The following is a 17,614-nucleotide window of genomic DNA, read 5'->3' as shown; positions in this document are numbered from 1 at the left end:
AAGAAATAGATGTTGATTTTTATTCTCTGTAAGGATATATAATACCTCATCACTGAGTTACAACTTAAATTACACTAACTGTATAGACTAAGAGCTGTCTCCAAAAGGTTTTGGTGATGGTCACAGGGCCCACAACACTTTCCAGCCATACGTTCCCCAAGCCTTCTTGCCTGCTCCACCCACTTTCACCTTACCCCAGCACAAAGAACAAAGCTGGTTCTTTGCTTGTTTCTAAAACAAAACAGGTCTCTAAAGTAAAACAAATACTAACTTAATACACAGCCCTGGCAAGCATCTGTAAGCCTGGCTGTGTCCTCCTCAGTAACTACACAAAACACTGTTTGCAGAGCTACAGCCCTTCAGATTAAATTCCCAATTCACTGCAATCAGAATTTTGACTATTTTTTAAACCAGCCATACAAGTTTTCTAAAAAACACTGTTAATGAGGGAAACAAGCATCTGTCACCAGTAAAGTAGACTTAAAAGATGTTCTCTGAAAGGAATTTTGTTCAGGTATCTCAATGACATCAGTAGTTTTTAAATATAAAAATGTTTCATATTTAGCTTCAGAGATTTACTTTCACAGATTACTGTTCTGAATTATTTCCTGAAGACTGCCTACTACATGAGTAAACTATGAGGCTTTATGTAAAGAAAAGAGCTGGGGTGCTCACTTACTACTTCTTAGAGCAAGAAATACAACAAAGATGATACACTGATGGATAGACACAGGTCACATTCTTAACATTTTACACTGTTTCAAGTCATCAATTCTAATCACACTATTATTTCCTATATACATGCATCTCACTTCCTTCAGCAGAAACTGATCTCACTTGAAGAGCAGAACACATTAATCACAAGGCCTTCCAAATACATGGGTCAGAAGAAATCCGTCTTTCCCCCTCCTGTTAAGCTTTCAACTCCTTGTTTTGTTAATTGCATATTTAGATTCAAGACAGAATAATACATTATGGAGCAAAAAACAAATAGCAGAGATTTGCTCTTGTTGCCTGCCCAGTCATATGAGGTTTGATCTCTGGCAAACTCCAAATACTGCACTTTAAATTGCATAAAGATGGTATCTCAAGGAACAGGGGCAATAATTCTACTACTCAAAATCTGTTACCTACAGGAAGAAAATACCTGTGATCTAGGTGAATGCTGCAATGAGTACAAGTGCATTCATTTAAAAACTTTATGGGCCACTTCTTTTATAACCTTAATAAAATGTAACAGTCATAGATGTCAAAACCAGCATTTTGCCACAGACTTCTCAACACACTCCTACTTAAAAGAGAAGGTAACATTAAGGATAGAGAACAGCAAATTACAGATCAGATAGCGTCTCTAAATGGAGGTAAGTAGTTGTTTTCAGTGATGGTAACTTGCAAAATAAAATGTTTATTATTACCAGCTAACCAGCTTAATAACTGATGCCTCCTTATGTTTGAGAATCCCTGAAAAACAGTCTCAGCATATGTAGGCATTACCAGATCTCCAGCGAGTTATAACTGATGATCACTGCAGAATCCAGGCTTACCTTTACATGCAGCATGATAAACCAACACAAAATCAGGTTTAGAGATCAACACACACATACACATGCACACAGGTCTTCATTCCAGAAAGCTCACCACAGCAACAATCTTAATTTCAGGTGATCAGAGAAGTCCTTTCACTCACTGCAAAATTACATTACTTCATCATTGTGTTTAATTATTACAATCAGTCTCAGAAGAAAGCTATACTGAAGCTTCCATCCTCTCCACAGGATTTAACTCATTTTTTTCGCCCAGCAACTAACATAACTACAACAAAGCCTCTAATAAAACCACAGTCATTAAGAACTATTGAAGTTCATAGTGCTACAGAAGTCAAGTGCTGCATCAAGCACAGCCTGCCTCTTGTACCACATAAAGGTACTTAATTACCAGCTCTCTCTCGCTCACCTACCACCAATATCCCCATGCCATATACCTACCCACAGGCTTGAGACCCCACAGACAAAAAAAAAAAAAAAAAAAAAAGCAAATTAAGGGTACTTCTGCCAGTGGAGTTAATCAGCAGTCATCAGCAATCAACAGGGACATTGATTACCAATGAGCAAAGGCTTTGTGAAAACCTTAAATGTTGTCAAATATAAGCCAAAATCATTCCTGCTGAACAAGACAATTTATTATCTAACCCAAAAGCTGCAGTTGCTGCTGCCGCTGCAGATTTATTAACTGAATGAGTGGCTGAAGATAAAAGTTACAGAAGTTTTCAGACACACAGGAGAAGCTTATGCTGCACGCTGCAAAAAACCTAATCTGCCTTCCTTAAAGAGCGAGGTACTGATAGTTCAACATAATTTGTTCAGAACAAAACTCTTATCAACAGCACTACCATATTATCATCAACACAAAACAACTCAATCCTCACATCATGCCAGCTCCTAAAGATTTTCCTTTTTGTTCGTCCACAATAATTTGTTACTGCTTATCTGAACAGAAAACAGTATCACTCACACCACACAGAAACAATGGTCAACAACTACTGATTTTCAGCAGTGCTCCAACACAGCAGTGGTACCATCAGCAGCCAAACCCAGAGCTGAAGAATCCACTTGCTCAGCTGAACAAATGCTTCCCTCACACAGTGCCCACAGTGGCATCATTAGTTGGATCAGCATTTATTACTCAGCATTAGCAAATGAGTCATGCGAACATGATTATTTTATCAGTCTGAAAGATCATTCCTCAGTGGAAATCAGTGTTTCCTCAGTATTCTCATCTCCTCCGATCTGCATTATTAATAACTAGATATCAACATCAATCTCAGCAGAAGACATAACAGACATAACAAATACAGCAGAACACACTAACAACATCTAGTACTGGCAGTCAACAGGATCCTTTTCTGTGTTCTACTAATTTCTCAAAAACGTACTAATAACCAGCTCTCTGCCACTACAGCCTGCATTTCAATACAGGCTGAGAATACTCCCCAGTTTATCCAGAAGCATGTCTTAATACATGCCTGTAAGGGTATGTTGTAAGTATTTCCACTGTACTCTGTATGCTACAGTGAAATAAATGCCGCAGAAGTATGCAAAAATGTCAAGAATGCATCAACCTCTAGAGGCTATTAATCCACCTAAGCAATCAAATACCCAATGCACGTCCCTACAACAGCACTGTGCAGACAGCGGCAAACCGTACGCGAAAAAAAAAAAAAAAAACCAACCCGCAAGCTTTCTGCTTTTGTTTCATTGCCATTTTCCGTTTCCAAAGAGCGGCTTTCATTGACGTGGAACCTCTAAAATCCTCAGCGCGAAGTTCCTCACCACTTCTGAAGTAGTTAAGCACAGAAACCCTGCCTGAGGCCTGGAAGGAGCTCCAGCTCTCCAGTGCCAGCTGAGGGCACTCTGCTCACCCAGCACAGGTACCTGTGCCACACCGGGCAGGATAGAGGCGGTCAGCGCCGGCAGGAGGGAGCTGAGGGCGGCGGAGCGGCTCTGACACCCCCCCGATCAGCCCCGGGGGAGCAGAATCCGCTCAGAGCAGCTCCGGGACCCTCCGCGGGAATCCCCTCCCTGCCCGCCGCTGCCTCATCCCCGCCGCGCTCACTCCCTCCCCCTCCTCCCGGGGCCTTTCCGCGCAGCCCCGGCCCAGAAGCTCCGGCCCAGGCAGCCGTCGCTCCGCACCTCAGCGGGCAGCTCCGGGCTTCTCGCCAAAGAAGGCGGCCCGAGAGGCCGCGGCTAACCGGCGGGAGGAGGCTGCCCGGCGGTTGGACACCCGTGACCTGTCCCTGTTTCGTTTCCTTCGCTTCGTCCGGCGTCCCGGCCCCCACCGCCAGCCCCGTACCCGCCCCTACATCCTCACCCCGAGGCGGCGGGGACGGCACCGGCAGCGCTGCCCCTCCCGGGCCCGGAGAGGGAACGCGGCGTGGATGAGGCAGCGGCGGGAGGACGCGGGGCGGCTGTCAGGCGGCGCGCGCCGGCTGTTTCCCGGGGATGGCGCTCCTCCCCCCGCCAGCGGCTGCTGGGCGGTGGCACCAGCGCCCCTCGTTTGTGCGCACGGCGCGCGCGGGCCCGCCCCCCCCGAGCCCCGCCCCCTCAAGCCACGCCCACCTATCACGGGGGCACCCCCGTTTCTCCCCTCGCGCCTGCGCAGACGGCAGGCGGGAGCTCCCCGCACGCGCGTCCCATGCGCCGCCGGCAGGGGGCGCCGCCGCTCCTCCCCCGCTCCCCTCCCCTCCCCTCCCCTCCCGTGCTTTTGACGTCACTCCCGGCGGTGACGTCGTTCTTACGCAATCAGAGACGTCACTGTGTAACCAGGGAATGTCAGGGTGGGAAGGGACCTCGAGGATCTGGTCCAACCCTTCTCATGTTCGTATGAGATGTCGGCACCCCACCCAGCTGAGCCTCAAAACTTTCCCAAACTGGGGAATCTTCCCCGGGGAGGCCATTCCAATGTCTGACTGTCCTCATGGGGAATTTTTTCCCTCTTGCATTCAAATGGAATCCCCACCGGGTGCAACTTTCCCCATTGCCCTTTGTCCTGTCCATGTGACAAGGGAGTGGAGTCAAGGAACGGGGTATCCAAAGCAGGGGGTTCAGGTCACGAGGAGAAGCTTTGTCTCCTTTGGAAAAGGCTATAAAACTGATGGAATTGGGTTGTTTTGCCCCAAGCAAAAGTTACAGCACTGCTACAGTACTATTACAGGTGGTATCACCAAACGCACTGCCCTGGTTTGGGCTTCTGTGATGTAATCTTAGGCCAAAGATCCACAAAATCTTTCTCTTAAAAAAACAAATTTATTTCAGCAGGTGGCTATATAGAGACCACTACAGTGTGGTCTGGTTTTCCGCGTGGATTTATTTCTTCACCATGAGTGGGCTCTGATGGCCAGGAATGTGACTTCCGAAGCATTTTTACAGGATTTCCACGTGTGTTTGGGCTGCAAACCGAAGAAGCCCCATTTTGAGAACAGAGGTTTTGGCAGCAGGCGGGTGCAGGGCCCTGAGCTTCATGTGGACGACTCCCCAGGGTGCCATTTCCTTTATCCTGTTTCAAAACATCCTCTCTCATCTCCATGGCACGAGCAAGCATGTAACTGACCTTCCTCTGATGAGCCAGAGCCTCCTCTTTGTCGTTTACCTGAGTATTTATTCGAATGAGAAAGAAAAGAAAGTCATTCGCAACCTAAGAACAAGGCACTGTGTGTCAACTGGCACTGCTGCTTGCTCCCCACAATGAATAGCTTGACAAAATACTGACCAAATCTATTAATATCTTCAGGATTTCGTGAGGGTTGTCCAGCCCTTCAACCTTCCTGCAGTCCCCATCTGAAGAGAGCAGGCTGGAGAGTTTCTGCCCCAGATTGGTTTTGCTGCCTTGTAAATTGAGGCGCCCTGAGGAAAACAAAAGTCCAGGAACTGGGGAATTGCTTCAGAAGAGAAGAACAATTTGGGGATAAAATGGGCGTGTGTAAAACTGTATCCTGAACAAATCCCCTCTGAGAGGGCTGTGTGTGTAGCACTCTCCCACTGTATGTACACAACATAGCAGATTATGTGCATGCAGCATCACTCTTAGCATCCCTTTAAGCGGACCTTTCATCACTTACACGGGCAAACTGAAAATAAAATTCTTTTTGCTGTGTGGAAAATACCCTCTGAGGCTCTAGTTGAATGATAAAGCATGGTAGTTAAACAGTAGTTAGCCTGAAAAGCAATTATTTGACATAAGCTGTTTAAAAGTTTACATTATTTCAAAAGAAAGATTAGCATACATTAAAATTATGAAACAGATGTATCACGAAGTAAAGCTTGGCAGCAGTTGGTATAGGAGAAGCAGATATTCAAGATGTATGTTGTTTTAGTATTAAATCCAAAGGGTGCTCAAAGAATCTAGAAGCCCAACCAAACTTCTAGGGCTGGTACCTCCAGGTTAATGGATTAACACAAATATATCCTGAGGTGTTGTTCCTAAATTCTGCTACGGTTTTCACTGTGTCATAAGCACTTAAATACTTCTTGTTATCCTTTTTCTTAAATAGCAGTGTAGATACACAAATGTTTTCTGAACTAAATGTGTTTTAAACTAAGAATGTTTTCAAGAGTGATAAAAAAATGCTACTTGTTATTTCACTGAAAGCTCAGTATATATATATATTTTTTTTTTTTTGCATTTCTACTCCTTCCCTAACCCTTACATAGCATTCATTTGAAAAAAAAAAAAACAAAAAAACAACAGCAGCATATCAAGTTGATGATGGCATCTAGAATGTCAAGGCTACACTTGCCAGTTGTAAGCTTTTTTGTGCTGTTTTCATAAAAACATCTTTAATACCCAGGGTGGTAATGTCATCCTGGATAAAATCCTATTCTTGCATCGCTTTACTCAGATAATACAGTTCATGAATGTGTAATGAAAAGTGGGTACACTGACAGCCTAGACTGATATTTCCAATGTCCTACAGTAATATTTATATATCCCACCACTTACACACAGACACCCTTACATTACCCATGCAAAACTCCTGGCAGAAACTCTTCAACTACATGACACAGTAGTTAACGTATTTACAGTTTTGACATAATTTAATTCCTTTTCTCCTGGCTATTGAGAAACCTGACAGCAAGTAAACCACAGCTATACATTCAGCACAGTTAGAAAGCCTGCTTGTGCCACTTGCCAGCTAACTTATTTTCTAGTCAACCACACCCAGCATGCCCAGTTACCATTGTCTTTCAGCCGTCTCCAGTTCATAAATTTTGTTTCCTTCTTAATCTTTATCACTTCTGCAAGCCTCAGGGCTTGGTCCTTCCTCTGCATTAGCTGCTGCTCAAATGCAATTCTGAAGGCATCTGCCATTACATAAGCTTCATCTTTACTCTTCTTCAGATTTTCAATCTGGTTATAATTCAGAGAAAGTTTAAAGTATATTAAGCAACTTGCCAGCAATAGCAGGTTTAAAATGTGTATTAGGAGACAGAGTGAAGCCAAGAACACAGGCAACTTTTAGGCAAATGTAATCAAGGAAGTTGCAGAAACCAAAGAAAGTGCTTTCTTTCCACATTAAGAAATACATTTTGAGATGTGTGCTGGAGTCCTTACCCTTTCTCTTCTACCCATGTTCACTGACAAGCTGCCAGCAGTGCCCACTTCTCTCTGAACATGCAGAAGAGCTTGAAGAGGGCATTACCATCCCATGCCAGCTGGGCCAGGAGCAAAAGGAGTATAAGTTGGGTACCTGTGTCAGGGATAACAACTTTGGTACAAAAGGGACAGGTCTGTACATATTTTCAAAACCAGGAAGTCAGCTGGAACTTCTGCAGTGGAAAGATGAGGGTGGCAACCACATTTGTAGAGTAAAATATCAATTAGAGGGAAAAATTCTAAAATCGTAGAATTTCATTAATTTAGAAAACTTAAGCTCTTGAAAATTATGTTACCAGAGTGGGACATAAATATATAGTTTTCAGCAAGGTCAGCTTCCTGACCTAGCTGGGTGAGCAGGCTTGCAAGTGCTGAGATGAGTGCAAGAGAGGGGTGGAATGAAATGCCAAGGAAGGAAGGGAAAGGGTCAGGAGCAGTCCACACTGACACTGTGTACACTTTTACAGAGTGCATACTTAGAGTGGTTTTATTTAGATTAAGAAAAAACAGGCAGAAGATAAAAGAATGTGGAAGAATTGATTTGGTTTTTTTCAACTAGTGAAGCTGATTGATATAATAATTACAATTTTATATCAGCAGAAGTAAGGGTATTACAAGCATTACAAACAAACTTCACATTAATTCTAAGATACATTTCTGTTTTAAAACACATTAGTTTGTATAAGCTGCAGTGGAGTGTTTCTGGCTTTATTTGGTGTACAGCACAAACACCCCTTTGCTTGTTCATTTCTAAGCCAAGCAGCATTACCTCTTGCTTGAGATGAAGAAGTTGCTTTCGAGTTACTGCTGCCATTTTAGCACAGGGACAAGGCTGCCCCCCAGAAGCACTGCAGGTACAGGCTCCAAGAACTGCCAGCTTAAAATAAAATCCAAAAGAAACCACCAGTTAAATATCTAACTGCATACACAACAGAATACTAGAGATGCCAGATGACCTGGAACTACAAAGGGAGTGTGAGAGAGTCAGGGAAAGCAAGCTACAAGAAATGTAGATGTGATTGCTTGTATGTCTCATGGCACATGGGGAACATATTTTCCATTAATATAACCTGAAGGCAAGAATTGTCAGCCTGTGTATACTTCTCCCTTCAGACCGCATTAGAATGTATGTATTTATTTATTTATTTGTCAATAAAGTAAAAGACTAGGACTCAAGGTGGTAGGAATCAAGAAATAAACATGCTGGATTGTTGAAAAGAGTCTGATGCTCCTACTCTCTAGTCTTTCTTTGCAAGACAGACCAAAAACTAAAAAACAGATTAACAGGCATGCAAGGGTTTATCTGATTAGCTAAAAATGAGTTAAATAATCAGTAAGCATAATTTATCCATATATTTTGTATATAAATGTATCTCTGAACCAACCATTTTGAAAAACATACAGGTCATACTTACTTCAAGACCTGTGAAATCTGAAATGTCACTTTTATTCAAAGACATGTTTTCCTGAAACATCTTCTGTTGTTCCACATCTAGCATCGCAAGAAATTCCAAGCACTGCTGATTCAGGACTATGAAATAAAATTAGGAAAGTTATTAAAATGTCTGCTGATCTGATTTATTAATTTCTGGATTTAATTGCACGCAAATTAAAGAGTTCTGTAGTTTAAGAGTCAGTTTGGGAATACGTTGAGACTATATCAATATAGAATCTCTTATTTCAGTTATCTTCCTTCTGTGTTTTCTCAGAGGTAACTTTATGTGTGGGGTTTTTTTGTTTGTTTTGGGTTGGTTTTGGCTTTTGTTGGGTTTTTTCTCCCCAGCACAAGTGACAATGTGAGAAGAAAAACAAAAAAGTAAACACAAGGAGGGTTTCTAAATATCCACTAATATCAGCTGCCGGTAGTGAGACTTATCCTGACAGAAAACTTCTTTTGTAGCCTAATCCTGAATTATGCCTGTGAAACAGTGTGTGAAGAAGGGTTGTTGGTGACTTACTTGTGTTTTCAGCTTTCAGAGTTTTAACTTCTTCTGTTCTCAGTTTCAGTGCTTCCTTAAGAGCTGTATTTTCACAATATATCCTGCAGAAGTTAGAAAGAGGCTGCATTATCTTTGAAAGAAATTTAGATAGGGAACTAGAATGAAAAAAAGAAAAACAAAACACAGTAGGTTGTTAAAACATTTTACCTACTATTTCTGCAAATAAAACTTAGGATTATGTAAAAGATTAAAGACAAAAAATCAAAACTGAAAAGAGCTGAGTAGTCAGTTTCATAAGATACTACCCGTGCAGTATTACAGAAGTAGCTTCCTCACCTGCAAAATTTTATATGGAAAAAAACTGTAAAATTCTTCCTTAATGATGTCTGTACCAATGATATGCATTATGTTGCTAGATCCAAATCTGCTAGCTGTGGGGGGCAATAAGCAAACCTAAAACTACTCCTCAGCAACTAAGAAAGTTCTGTGTGTAGGCTTCTTCTGTCGTTGAACCAAGGGTAAGAAAGGCTACCCCAGGCTGGCTCCCGAGGAGTCACTCCTCATGTCCCATATTATGGGAGCATACCCAGCAATATCTGCACTCACACACTCTTGGCTTTGCAACCCAGGCAGCATGCACTGCTCAAACAGGCTCACCTTGTTCATGAAACCACACCCTCCACAAACAATTTAAACACGTCCAGGTACGTTCGAGTGAATGTTAAACACGGGGAAAAAAACATTAAAATCATTCACATGTTAGTAGAGAGTGCCAACAGGTTCAGGTTTTAGGAGGGGATGAGTTTAACTGCAGCATTGTCATTAGAAATACAAAGAAATTCATGGCTGTGACTCTCTGAAGCACTTGCTAGAAATCTCACACTTCCTTGAAAGAACAAAATTATTATTTGACATGTGACAACCTGGCTGTGGTTTTAATTTTAAAAAGTAAACTTCCTGTAGTCTTAATACTGTTTTTAAAAACAGGTGTACTTTCGAGCATGGCATCCTGAGAACCTACCATATACATTTATAATGCATTTTTCTGTGATTCATTTAGGTGATTCCTTCATGAATAGAAGAGTGGCAATCTGAAGTCCTAAATGCAACACAAGTTTTTGGTGCATCACTTCAGCTATCAGTAAATGAAGAGTACTGTAAATTCATAGTTTTATTTAAACCTAAATAGTAGCACAAATTATTTCACTTGAATAAACAAATGGCAATACGTATTCTTCTCATCCCGCTGTCCTAGATACCAGAAAATCCTTCTGCAAAGCTGACTGAGCTCCTGGCTTGAAGTTTTCTGAAACTGTATCTCCAGGTTTCAACACTTAACACTAGATTTGTTGCTACCTGGCTACACTTCCCATCTCCGAAGTCCGAAGGTATTTTCAAGGGGTAACCCTTGCCAAGTCTAAGCTAACAGGTGAGCAAGATACAGTATCTTAATAAAACTCTTCTCAGACAAGTATAGTTTGTAAGCTTTTGGCTAATTTTTTTATACTAGCTTTGAAAGTTTTTAATGGTTACTTTTTCGGGTAGAATTCAGCAACATCTTTTCTACACTTAAATAAGTGAGCCTGCTGGTCACATTTTTCCAAGCCTGTTATTCAATTATTAGTTTAGTGCCTCTGGCATCTTCTGCTTGTCTAACCACACCTGCTCTCTGTCCAGAGCAAGTCTTATTTAAACAAAGAACCAGTTGATCAGCCTCTCTCAAAAGCATTCCATTTTACCTGTATGTATGCTCAAACCTACAATGCAAGAAAATAAAGCAATGATTAACCAGCAAATGATATTTCCACATGCACACACATACATTATTTTCTACGCCTCATTTACGTTTAAAGTAAATAAGGGCAGTCTGGCTCTAGCTGGCTAAGACAATAATGTAACAGGATGAAAATGAAAACTCAGACTAGAAAAGCTAGCCTATATACACACTGCAGAACTGAGGCTTACTTAAGTAGCATTAAAACGAAATAAATCTTCCAATACTTGGAAGAAAATCAGGAAAATACAAAAACTCCAGAAAACTCTGTGAAGCAAAGCTGGAACCTAAGGATGACATACAGCATTCAGTGCAATTAGAAAAAAGTCCCCAGAGACACACAGTGTAAGTCAAATACCTGTCATATTTTTCTGTCCACGTGTCTTCTATGTTTTTAAATCTATCCTGATCAAATTCAATTTCCCATTGCAAAATATTTATTTCCTGTGGAGACAAAACAGAACAGCAGCTGTTCATTGCAAGCTTCCTAATAAAAGGAAGAAGAGGAACTGCTGGTGATGAATTTGGCACTGGCATAGATCATTCTGGTGACCAACAATGATGACAATCTATGATACTGCTGAACGTGTGTTTGCTGCCAGACACCAAACATTTTCTGCATCACTGATCTGTGGATTTTAGTCCGTGTTGCATGAACTACTGCTTGTAGAGGCCTATGACAAAAACAGACTCACGCTGTCACATTTTCCAGTCCTCTTACTGCTTTGTGGAAAGGCCACACAGGAAGAGAAACGAAGGATAAACTCAGTCTGACAGGTTGTTCAATGACACCCTCCTCCTTCCCACCTTCCTTATGAAAACTGCAAACCCATTCCTTGAACACACTGGGAAGTGTCAGCTTGGCCACTAAGAAATAGTGAAACTCACAACAAAGACCAATTGAAAGTACAGAGAGAACTCCAGCAACTTTCAGGTTTTATTTGAACACATTAATGGCATGAAAATGTTTAGATCAAAACAGTGATATATGAACATTGTCCCTTTCTGCTAAAAAGGAGTAAGAACACTTCAAAGAAAAAAAAATTATCTACTAGTAGGTTTGTACTCATTTCTTAATAGAAACAGACTTCAGTAGTTTTGCACAGATGTGAAGGCAACATGAATCCTTACCTTTTCTAAAGTTCTCTTTTCTTCCTCAGTTTTTTTGAGCATTGCTTTTGTGTGATTCGTGGCTTTATTAAATACTGCCTGCAAAAAAAACCCCAAAAAACCAAAATAACCAAAACACAAAACACAACTGTCAACTACTGTAATTAAATCTACTTATTTTGGTCTCAGCCAAATTTTCAGTTTTACATAAAGATAAGTACACATTCTTGGTTAAACAGAAGGGTGCAGAATTATGAACGCTAGCAGCTTCCTTGCAAGTCCTAATGGGTCCTAATTAAAAGTCAATAAATAGCTACACTGCATGGCAAACTTTAGTTTTAATCCCATAGTATTTCCTACTGAAAAATGTAGTGTCATTTAAAACAAAACCATGCCTTCTTTAGGGCTTGTCCACAAAATCAGCTCTTAAAAAACTTGGTTACCACATAGTTACACTTTGATCCATATGTAACTTACTACGAATGTCTGAAACTGCAGAACTACAAATGGGTTGTGCAAGCAGGCAACAGGAATTGATTTCAACATAAGTCAGTGTGGTAGTGAATACAACCATTACAAACTGCAAACAAAAGGCTAACGTTCAATGCCTACAGCCTTCTAACACAATGATGGAGGCATCAACTGAAAATGTCTGTGCTTTGCAGTAAAACTTGAAGCGTTGGCAAAATCTGTAACTTAAAGCCCAGAAAGAATACCTAATTCTTTTAAGTTAAACAGATAAATCCTCAAGGATCCTCAAAGATAAAATTATGATGATTTGCTACAGTACAGAACTCTTCTTAAGTAACTGCAATGGTCCCATGCAGAAAAAGTACCAAACTGTGGAAGCCAACACCTTCAGACTCAGTGCTTTAAATTATAGCTCTTGGAAGAACTTAAACTTTCACAAGTTTGAATAAGGAATGGCAGAAAGATTTATTCTGTTTTCTTTTCTTTACCACTAGGAGATGAAACTATTTCTGAACAACTCCTACCATGCTCTGCAGAATTCGTAGGGCTTCATCTTTTCCTTCAAGCTGTCTTTGAGATGCTTCCAGCTCAACTTTCAAAATTTCAACTTCCTGAAGCAAAATAAAATAGGCACACTGAGTAAAAGCCAAGCTAAACCTGTCAAACCTTGACTGTAACAGCAGTGTGAATTTGCTCTCCTAAAAAACCCAATCTTTTCCTATGATTCTCCTGTTTCAAAACCATAGGATTCTCTTCTGAGTAATAGCTTGTGATGCCTGTGATGCAGCTTGCATGTTAGCACAAAATCCTTAAAGGAAAATACATCTTAATATTTTTTTTCTGTTCTCTTCCAGTGTATTTGGAAAGTAAACCACTAAATACTGCAGTTCTGCTTTGTTAAAGAAGTTGTATATACCAACACAGGTCTGGAGCTTTAAAATAAGTAATCAAATAAGTAATCAAACCAGCAGCATATAAAAAGTACACTGTAAATATTAAAAATATATACTAAAATATGTTCATATTAATATGATGTACTATAAATATATTATTTGCAGTATCCACACTCTGCAGCACAGATACTGTTAGGACTGTTAGATTAAAACCAGCTTTTGTCCAGAAGAAAACATCAACAAAACCAATTCCTGCTCCAGGTCCTGACACCAACCACATCTCAATGCAATATTCCTGCCCTGACAGGAAGGCAGCTATTGAATTTCCACAAGTTGAAAGAAAGTTTACTGCTACCTATACTTATCTTTCCTTAATCCAGATGTAGGTCACTCAGTTCACAGAATTGTCACGGTTGGAAAAGACCTCTGTGACCATCAGGTCCAAATGTCAACCCAGAAAAAAGCACCATACCCACTAGAGCATGGCCTGAAGTGAAGCTGCTCACTGTTCTTCCAGCTCTATTAATTCAGTGATTGCTACTGAAACTGTATCTGGGAGCAGGGACAATTTATCACTCTTGTCTAATTGAAAATTAGTAAGGATCCTTGACATTTGAAGTTGCTGCTCACTGAAGGTTCTTCATGGTAAGACAGCTTGGACATGACCTAGCATGGGCCTTCCTGAGGTTAAAGAACACAGATGCAGATGAAGTGTATTTTTTTTATAGCTGAGATCAACCTGAGCTTTCTGCCTGGACTGATGCCAACACATCAACACCTTTAACCACAGCAAATTAACATTTAGGAGTTAGCTACATTTCAACAAAAATTCAAGTTAAAATCCCAAAGACTATTCCATTCACATTGCAGATTTTCAGGCCCAAAGGTTAATAATAATAATAATAATAAAAAAAAAAACTGCGAGAAAAGGAGGAAAATCTTTTTACTAAACCCTGTATCTGTACTACTCCCCCCACCCCCCAAAAAAAAAAAAAAAAAAAAAAAAAAAAAAGAAAAGAAAAGAAAAAGAAAAGAAAAAAACAACAAAAACCCCCAAACAAAAAACCCAAACCTAAACAAACAAAACAAAACACAAACAAAACCCAAAACCAACCACACACAAAAAAACAAAACAAAAAACCCCCACACCCCAGCAGACTATGAATTGGATCTCATTTCCTGACAGTTTTCCTGACAGATTTCATGAGGCTTCCAGCTATCATGATAATTTCAAGAATCTGAATCCATCCAAGATTATGGATATGACAAGAACTTCTGCTAAACTAACTCTGCACTTTACTTTGCTGTATTAGAAGGAAAAGCAGACTTTGAAGAGCAGAAAACTTGGCACAGTTACTAACCTCTAGAGTATCCTGTAGTTGTTGCTTTAGTTCTTCATTTGACACCTCAGTATTAGATTCTGTAGGATTTATAGGAGATGATAAATTATGACATTAACAAAAGAAAATGTGAGAATATGCTTTACCCTGAAATGAGGTAACATGCAAAGGTGAATTTTCAGCTTTGTGACTTTTTATTCTGGAGCTAATAAACACTTAAGAAACACATAAAGACTAAACTCGAATACGTTGATTCTCAGTTAAATAAGTAAAACAGGAAAAAAAGATCAGTATAAAGACACCTCAAATCAGGGAAATGATTTTAGAATTTCCTTTAAAAAACAAAAAGCCACAAACACACAAAAAAACAAAAACCACAACTAAAACCCCCGAAAATTGCTATATTAATGAAAAAATAATCTCTTCTTTTAAGTTATTTTAAGATTGTAATCTTTCAACATTCAAACTCAGCACAACAGTGGGCAGCACTCTTTAGAAGTAGGGACAGTTTTCAAGAGATGGAGATAAAGTGTCATGGTGGAGTATTCCACAAAAATATTTCTCAAAACAAGCTGTTAATACTGGTACCTTTTTCTGAAATTGAGCATTACTGAGATATATGAAGGGGCAACCTCCCATGAGACCAAGGCCAGGTTCATGTGGACTTCAGCCATGGTTTAAGGAATATTGGTGAGTGAAAGACCGAGATCTAAGACAAGCATCATATAAACCAGCAAAAGGACAGTGAAAACAGAAGGAATTGTGCTGCTCTGTTAGCATCTTCCCACTGAAGGTGTTGAAACAATTGATGTATAATTATATGGCTTGTCTCCCTGCAGTGTGTGGAGAGGATAGCAGGGATTTGTTCTAAAGGAAATAAGTGAGTGGTATCAGTCAAGATATGAAAAATGGCTAAAAATGTAAGGGACAGCAGCTGAATTGTAATGAACTGCAATGCCTGAATTTTCTTTTATTTACAGTAGTGCTGTCTTCACAAAAAATTGAATGCCAACACGGGGAGAAGAGAGATGAGCAGGTTCTAAAAACAACTTCTTAACCTCAAACGTATGCCAGCTGACAAAGTTCAACTAAATAACAATCATATTTTGGAATACATATATATATATATGTATCTAATAGCCATATGCTTTAGATATAACCTCTGGGAAGACATACATGAATGATAAAGCCAAGCAGTTCCACTCATGTAGTTGTTCAGAGAAAATCAATTCTGTCTCCCACCACAGGATGCTCTTTTGTACATGTTACTTTCAAATACAGAACTAAACACTGTAAAAACGGTGGTTTTAGCCTAAGAAGGGACACAGCCTTCTTGATTGAAAAGCAATTCTGCTGCTAATGTTTTGGGGGGGAAGATCTGGGAACAGGGACATCACTGAGCATCTCCTCTTGCCACACTGGCATCAGACTTGCAGGCTGCACCCACCACCCACCCCGTGAGGCTCCGTGAGGTCCCAGCAGGCAGCAAGGCACCTGCACTCCTCGGAGTCCTTCAGAGATTTCGAAATGTCTCAGCAAACAGTTTGAATTCAACTTGACGATACCCCGTGGAACAGCTCAAGTGCTCAAGTTTTGCTTAAAAAAACAAAACAAAACAAAAAAAACCCCAAAAAACCAACTTTTCTCATAGTGAATGATTAACTTCTACATTACTCTTACCGCAGCTGCTCTGGCGGGTGGAAGTAGTAAGAGGCTTTTTGGGTGATCTCTCGTAAAAACTGTTTCGTTTTGAACCAGGAAGGGCTGCGGGATCACTTTCTTCCCCTCTCTTTGCTGACCAGAGAGAACTGCAAACCTTTCCAGATCCTTTCCTAGGTCTACATGAAGAGGAGTTTTGTACATTTTCTCCTTCATAAACACCTCCAGGTTTTCTCCCAAGTCCGTTTCCCAAGTCTCCGCAGGTCATATCATCCTCTTCTGCTTCCTCCATCTCCTCCTCCCGGTTTTTATTTTTATTTTTGTTTTCTGATTAAGGGCACCTCGCTTACTGACGATACGAACGGTGCCTGCCCCAAAGCAATAGCTATTTTAGCTAGAAAGACAGACAAAACCCCATCACTAAAGCAGCAAAACAACGTGAAGTGAAAAATCGGAACCGTGGCCGCTCCCAGGATGGGTTCGCGCTGCCAGAGGGCACCGGGCAGGTCCGGGTGGAAGCAGCCGGGACACCCCCGCCACGTCCCCACCGTCCCGCCCATCCCCTCCCGGTCCCCGCCCGGAGCCCGGAGCCCCCGGCCCACCTGCCGGTACCGCCCCGGGGCGGGCTGGAGCTGAGTCCGGGCTGGGGTAGCGGCACATCCCGGTGCCGGCAACAGGAACGCGGTGCCGGAGCGCACAGAGCAGCCTTGGCAGCGTTACTGTTCCTGTAATTTTTTTTTTTTCCTGTTTGTTTTGTTTGGGTTTTTTGTGTGTGTTTTGTTTTGCTTTCATAGAATCATAGAATCATAGAATTAGCCGGGTTGGAAGGGACCTCAGAGATCATCTAGTCCAACCCTTGACCCACCGGAGCAGTTGCTAGACCATGGCACTGAGTGCCACATCCAGTCTTTTTTTAAATGTCTCCAGGGACGGAGAATCTACCACCTCACCGGGCAGTCCATTCCATAGCCTAATCACCCTCTCCGTGAAGAAATTCTTTCTAATATCTAATCTAAACCTCCCCTGGCACAACTTAAGACTGTGTCCTCTTGTCTTGTTGGAGGTCATCTGTGAAAAGAGTCCAGCTCCCACCTCGCTACAGCCTCCTTTCAGGTAGTTGTAGACAGCAATGAGGTCTCCCCTGAGCCTCCTCTTCTTCAGGCTGAACAGCCCCAGCTCTCTCAGCCTCTCCCCATAGGGCCTGTGCTCGAGTCCCTTCACCAGCCTGGTTGCCCTCCTTTGGACCTGTTCCAGGACCTCTACATCCTTCTTAAACTG

The 17,614-nt window shown here is 41.3% G+C and overlaps 2 protein-coding genes across 4 annotated transcripts in view; both read right to left on the bottom strand.

Moving 5' to 3' along the window:
• Window positions 1–4,083, bottom strand: part of ZFYVE16 (zinc finger FYVE-type containing 16) — a 28,457-nt gene extending 24,374 nt beyond the window's left edge. The window contains exon 1 of one of the 3 annotated variants that reach the window (XM_071732336.1): window positions 3,690–4,083. The gene's annotated coding sequence lies outside the window, so the exon portion shown is untranslated. Of the gene's footprint in view, window positions 1–3,431; window positions 3,548–3,689 lie in introns of those variants that run through there. The other 2 variants (XM_071732335.1, XM_071732337.1) reach the window with 2 other exon arrangements.
• Window positions 4,084–4,782: 699 nt separating this feature from the next.
• Window positions 4,783–17,037, bottom strand: CCDC125 (coiled-coil domain containing 125). The gene is made up of 12 exons (XM_071731301.1): window positions 16,939–17,037; window positions 16,358–16,730; window positions 14,699–14,757; window positions 12,969–13,055; window positions 11,995–12,072; window positions 11,222–11,307; window positions 9,108–9,190; window positions 8,565–8,680; window positions 7,919–8,026; window positions 6,732–6,903; window positions 5,266–5,399; window positions 4,783–5,145 (listed from the first exon to the last, which is right to left on the bottom strand). Exons 2-12 carry the CDS (start codon window positions 16,626–16,628, stop codon window positions 4,819–4,821), a joined length of 1,521 nt encoding a protein of 506 aa, XP_071587402.1. The 5' UTR covers window positions 16,629–16,730; window positions 16,939–17,037; the 3' UTR covers window positions 4,783–4,818.
• Window positions 17,038–17,614: the final 577 nt, after the last annotated feature.

This window comes from Heliangelus exortis, chromosome Z, assembly GCF_036169615.1.
Source record: "Heliangelus exortis chromosome Z, bHelExo1.hap1, whole genome shotgun sequence".
NCBI classification, from domain to species: domain Eukaryota; kingdom Metazoa; phylum Chordata; class Aves; order Apodiformes; family Trochilidae; genus Heliangelus; species Heliangelus exortis.
The sequence above is the reverse complement of the archived record's forward strand: the minus strand, read 5'-3'. Positions and strand labels throughout refer to the sequence as shown.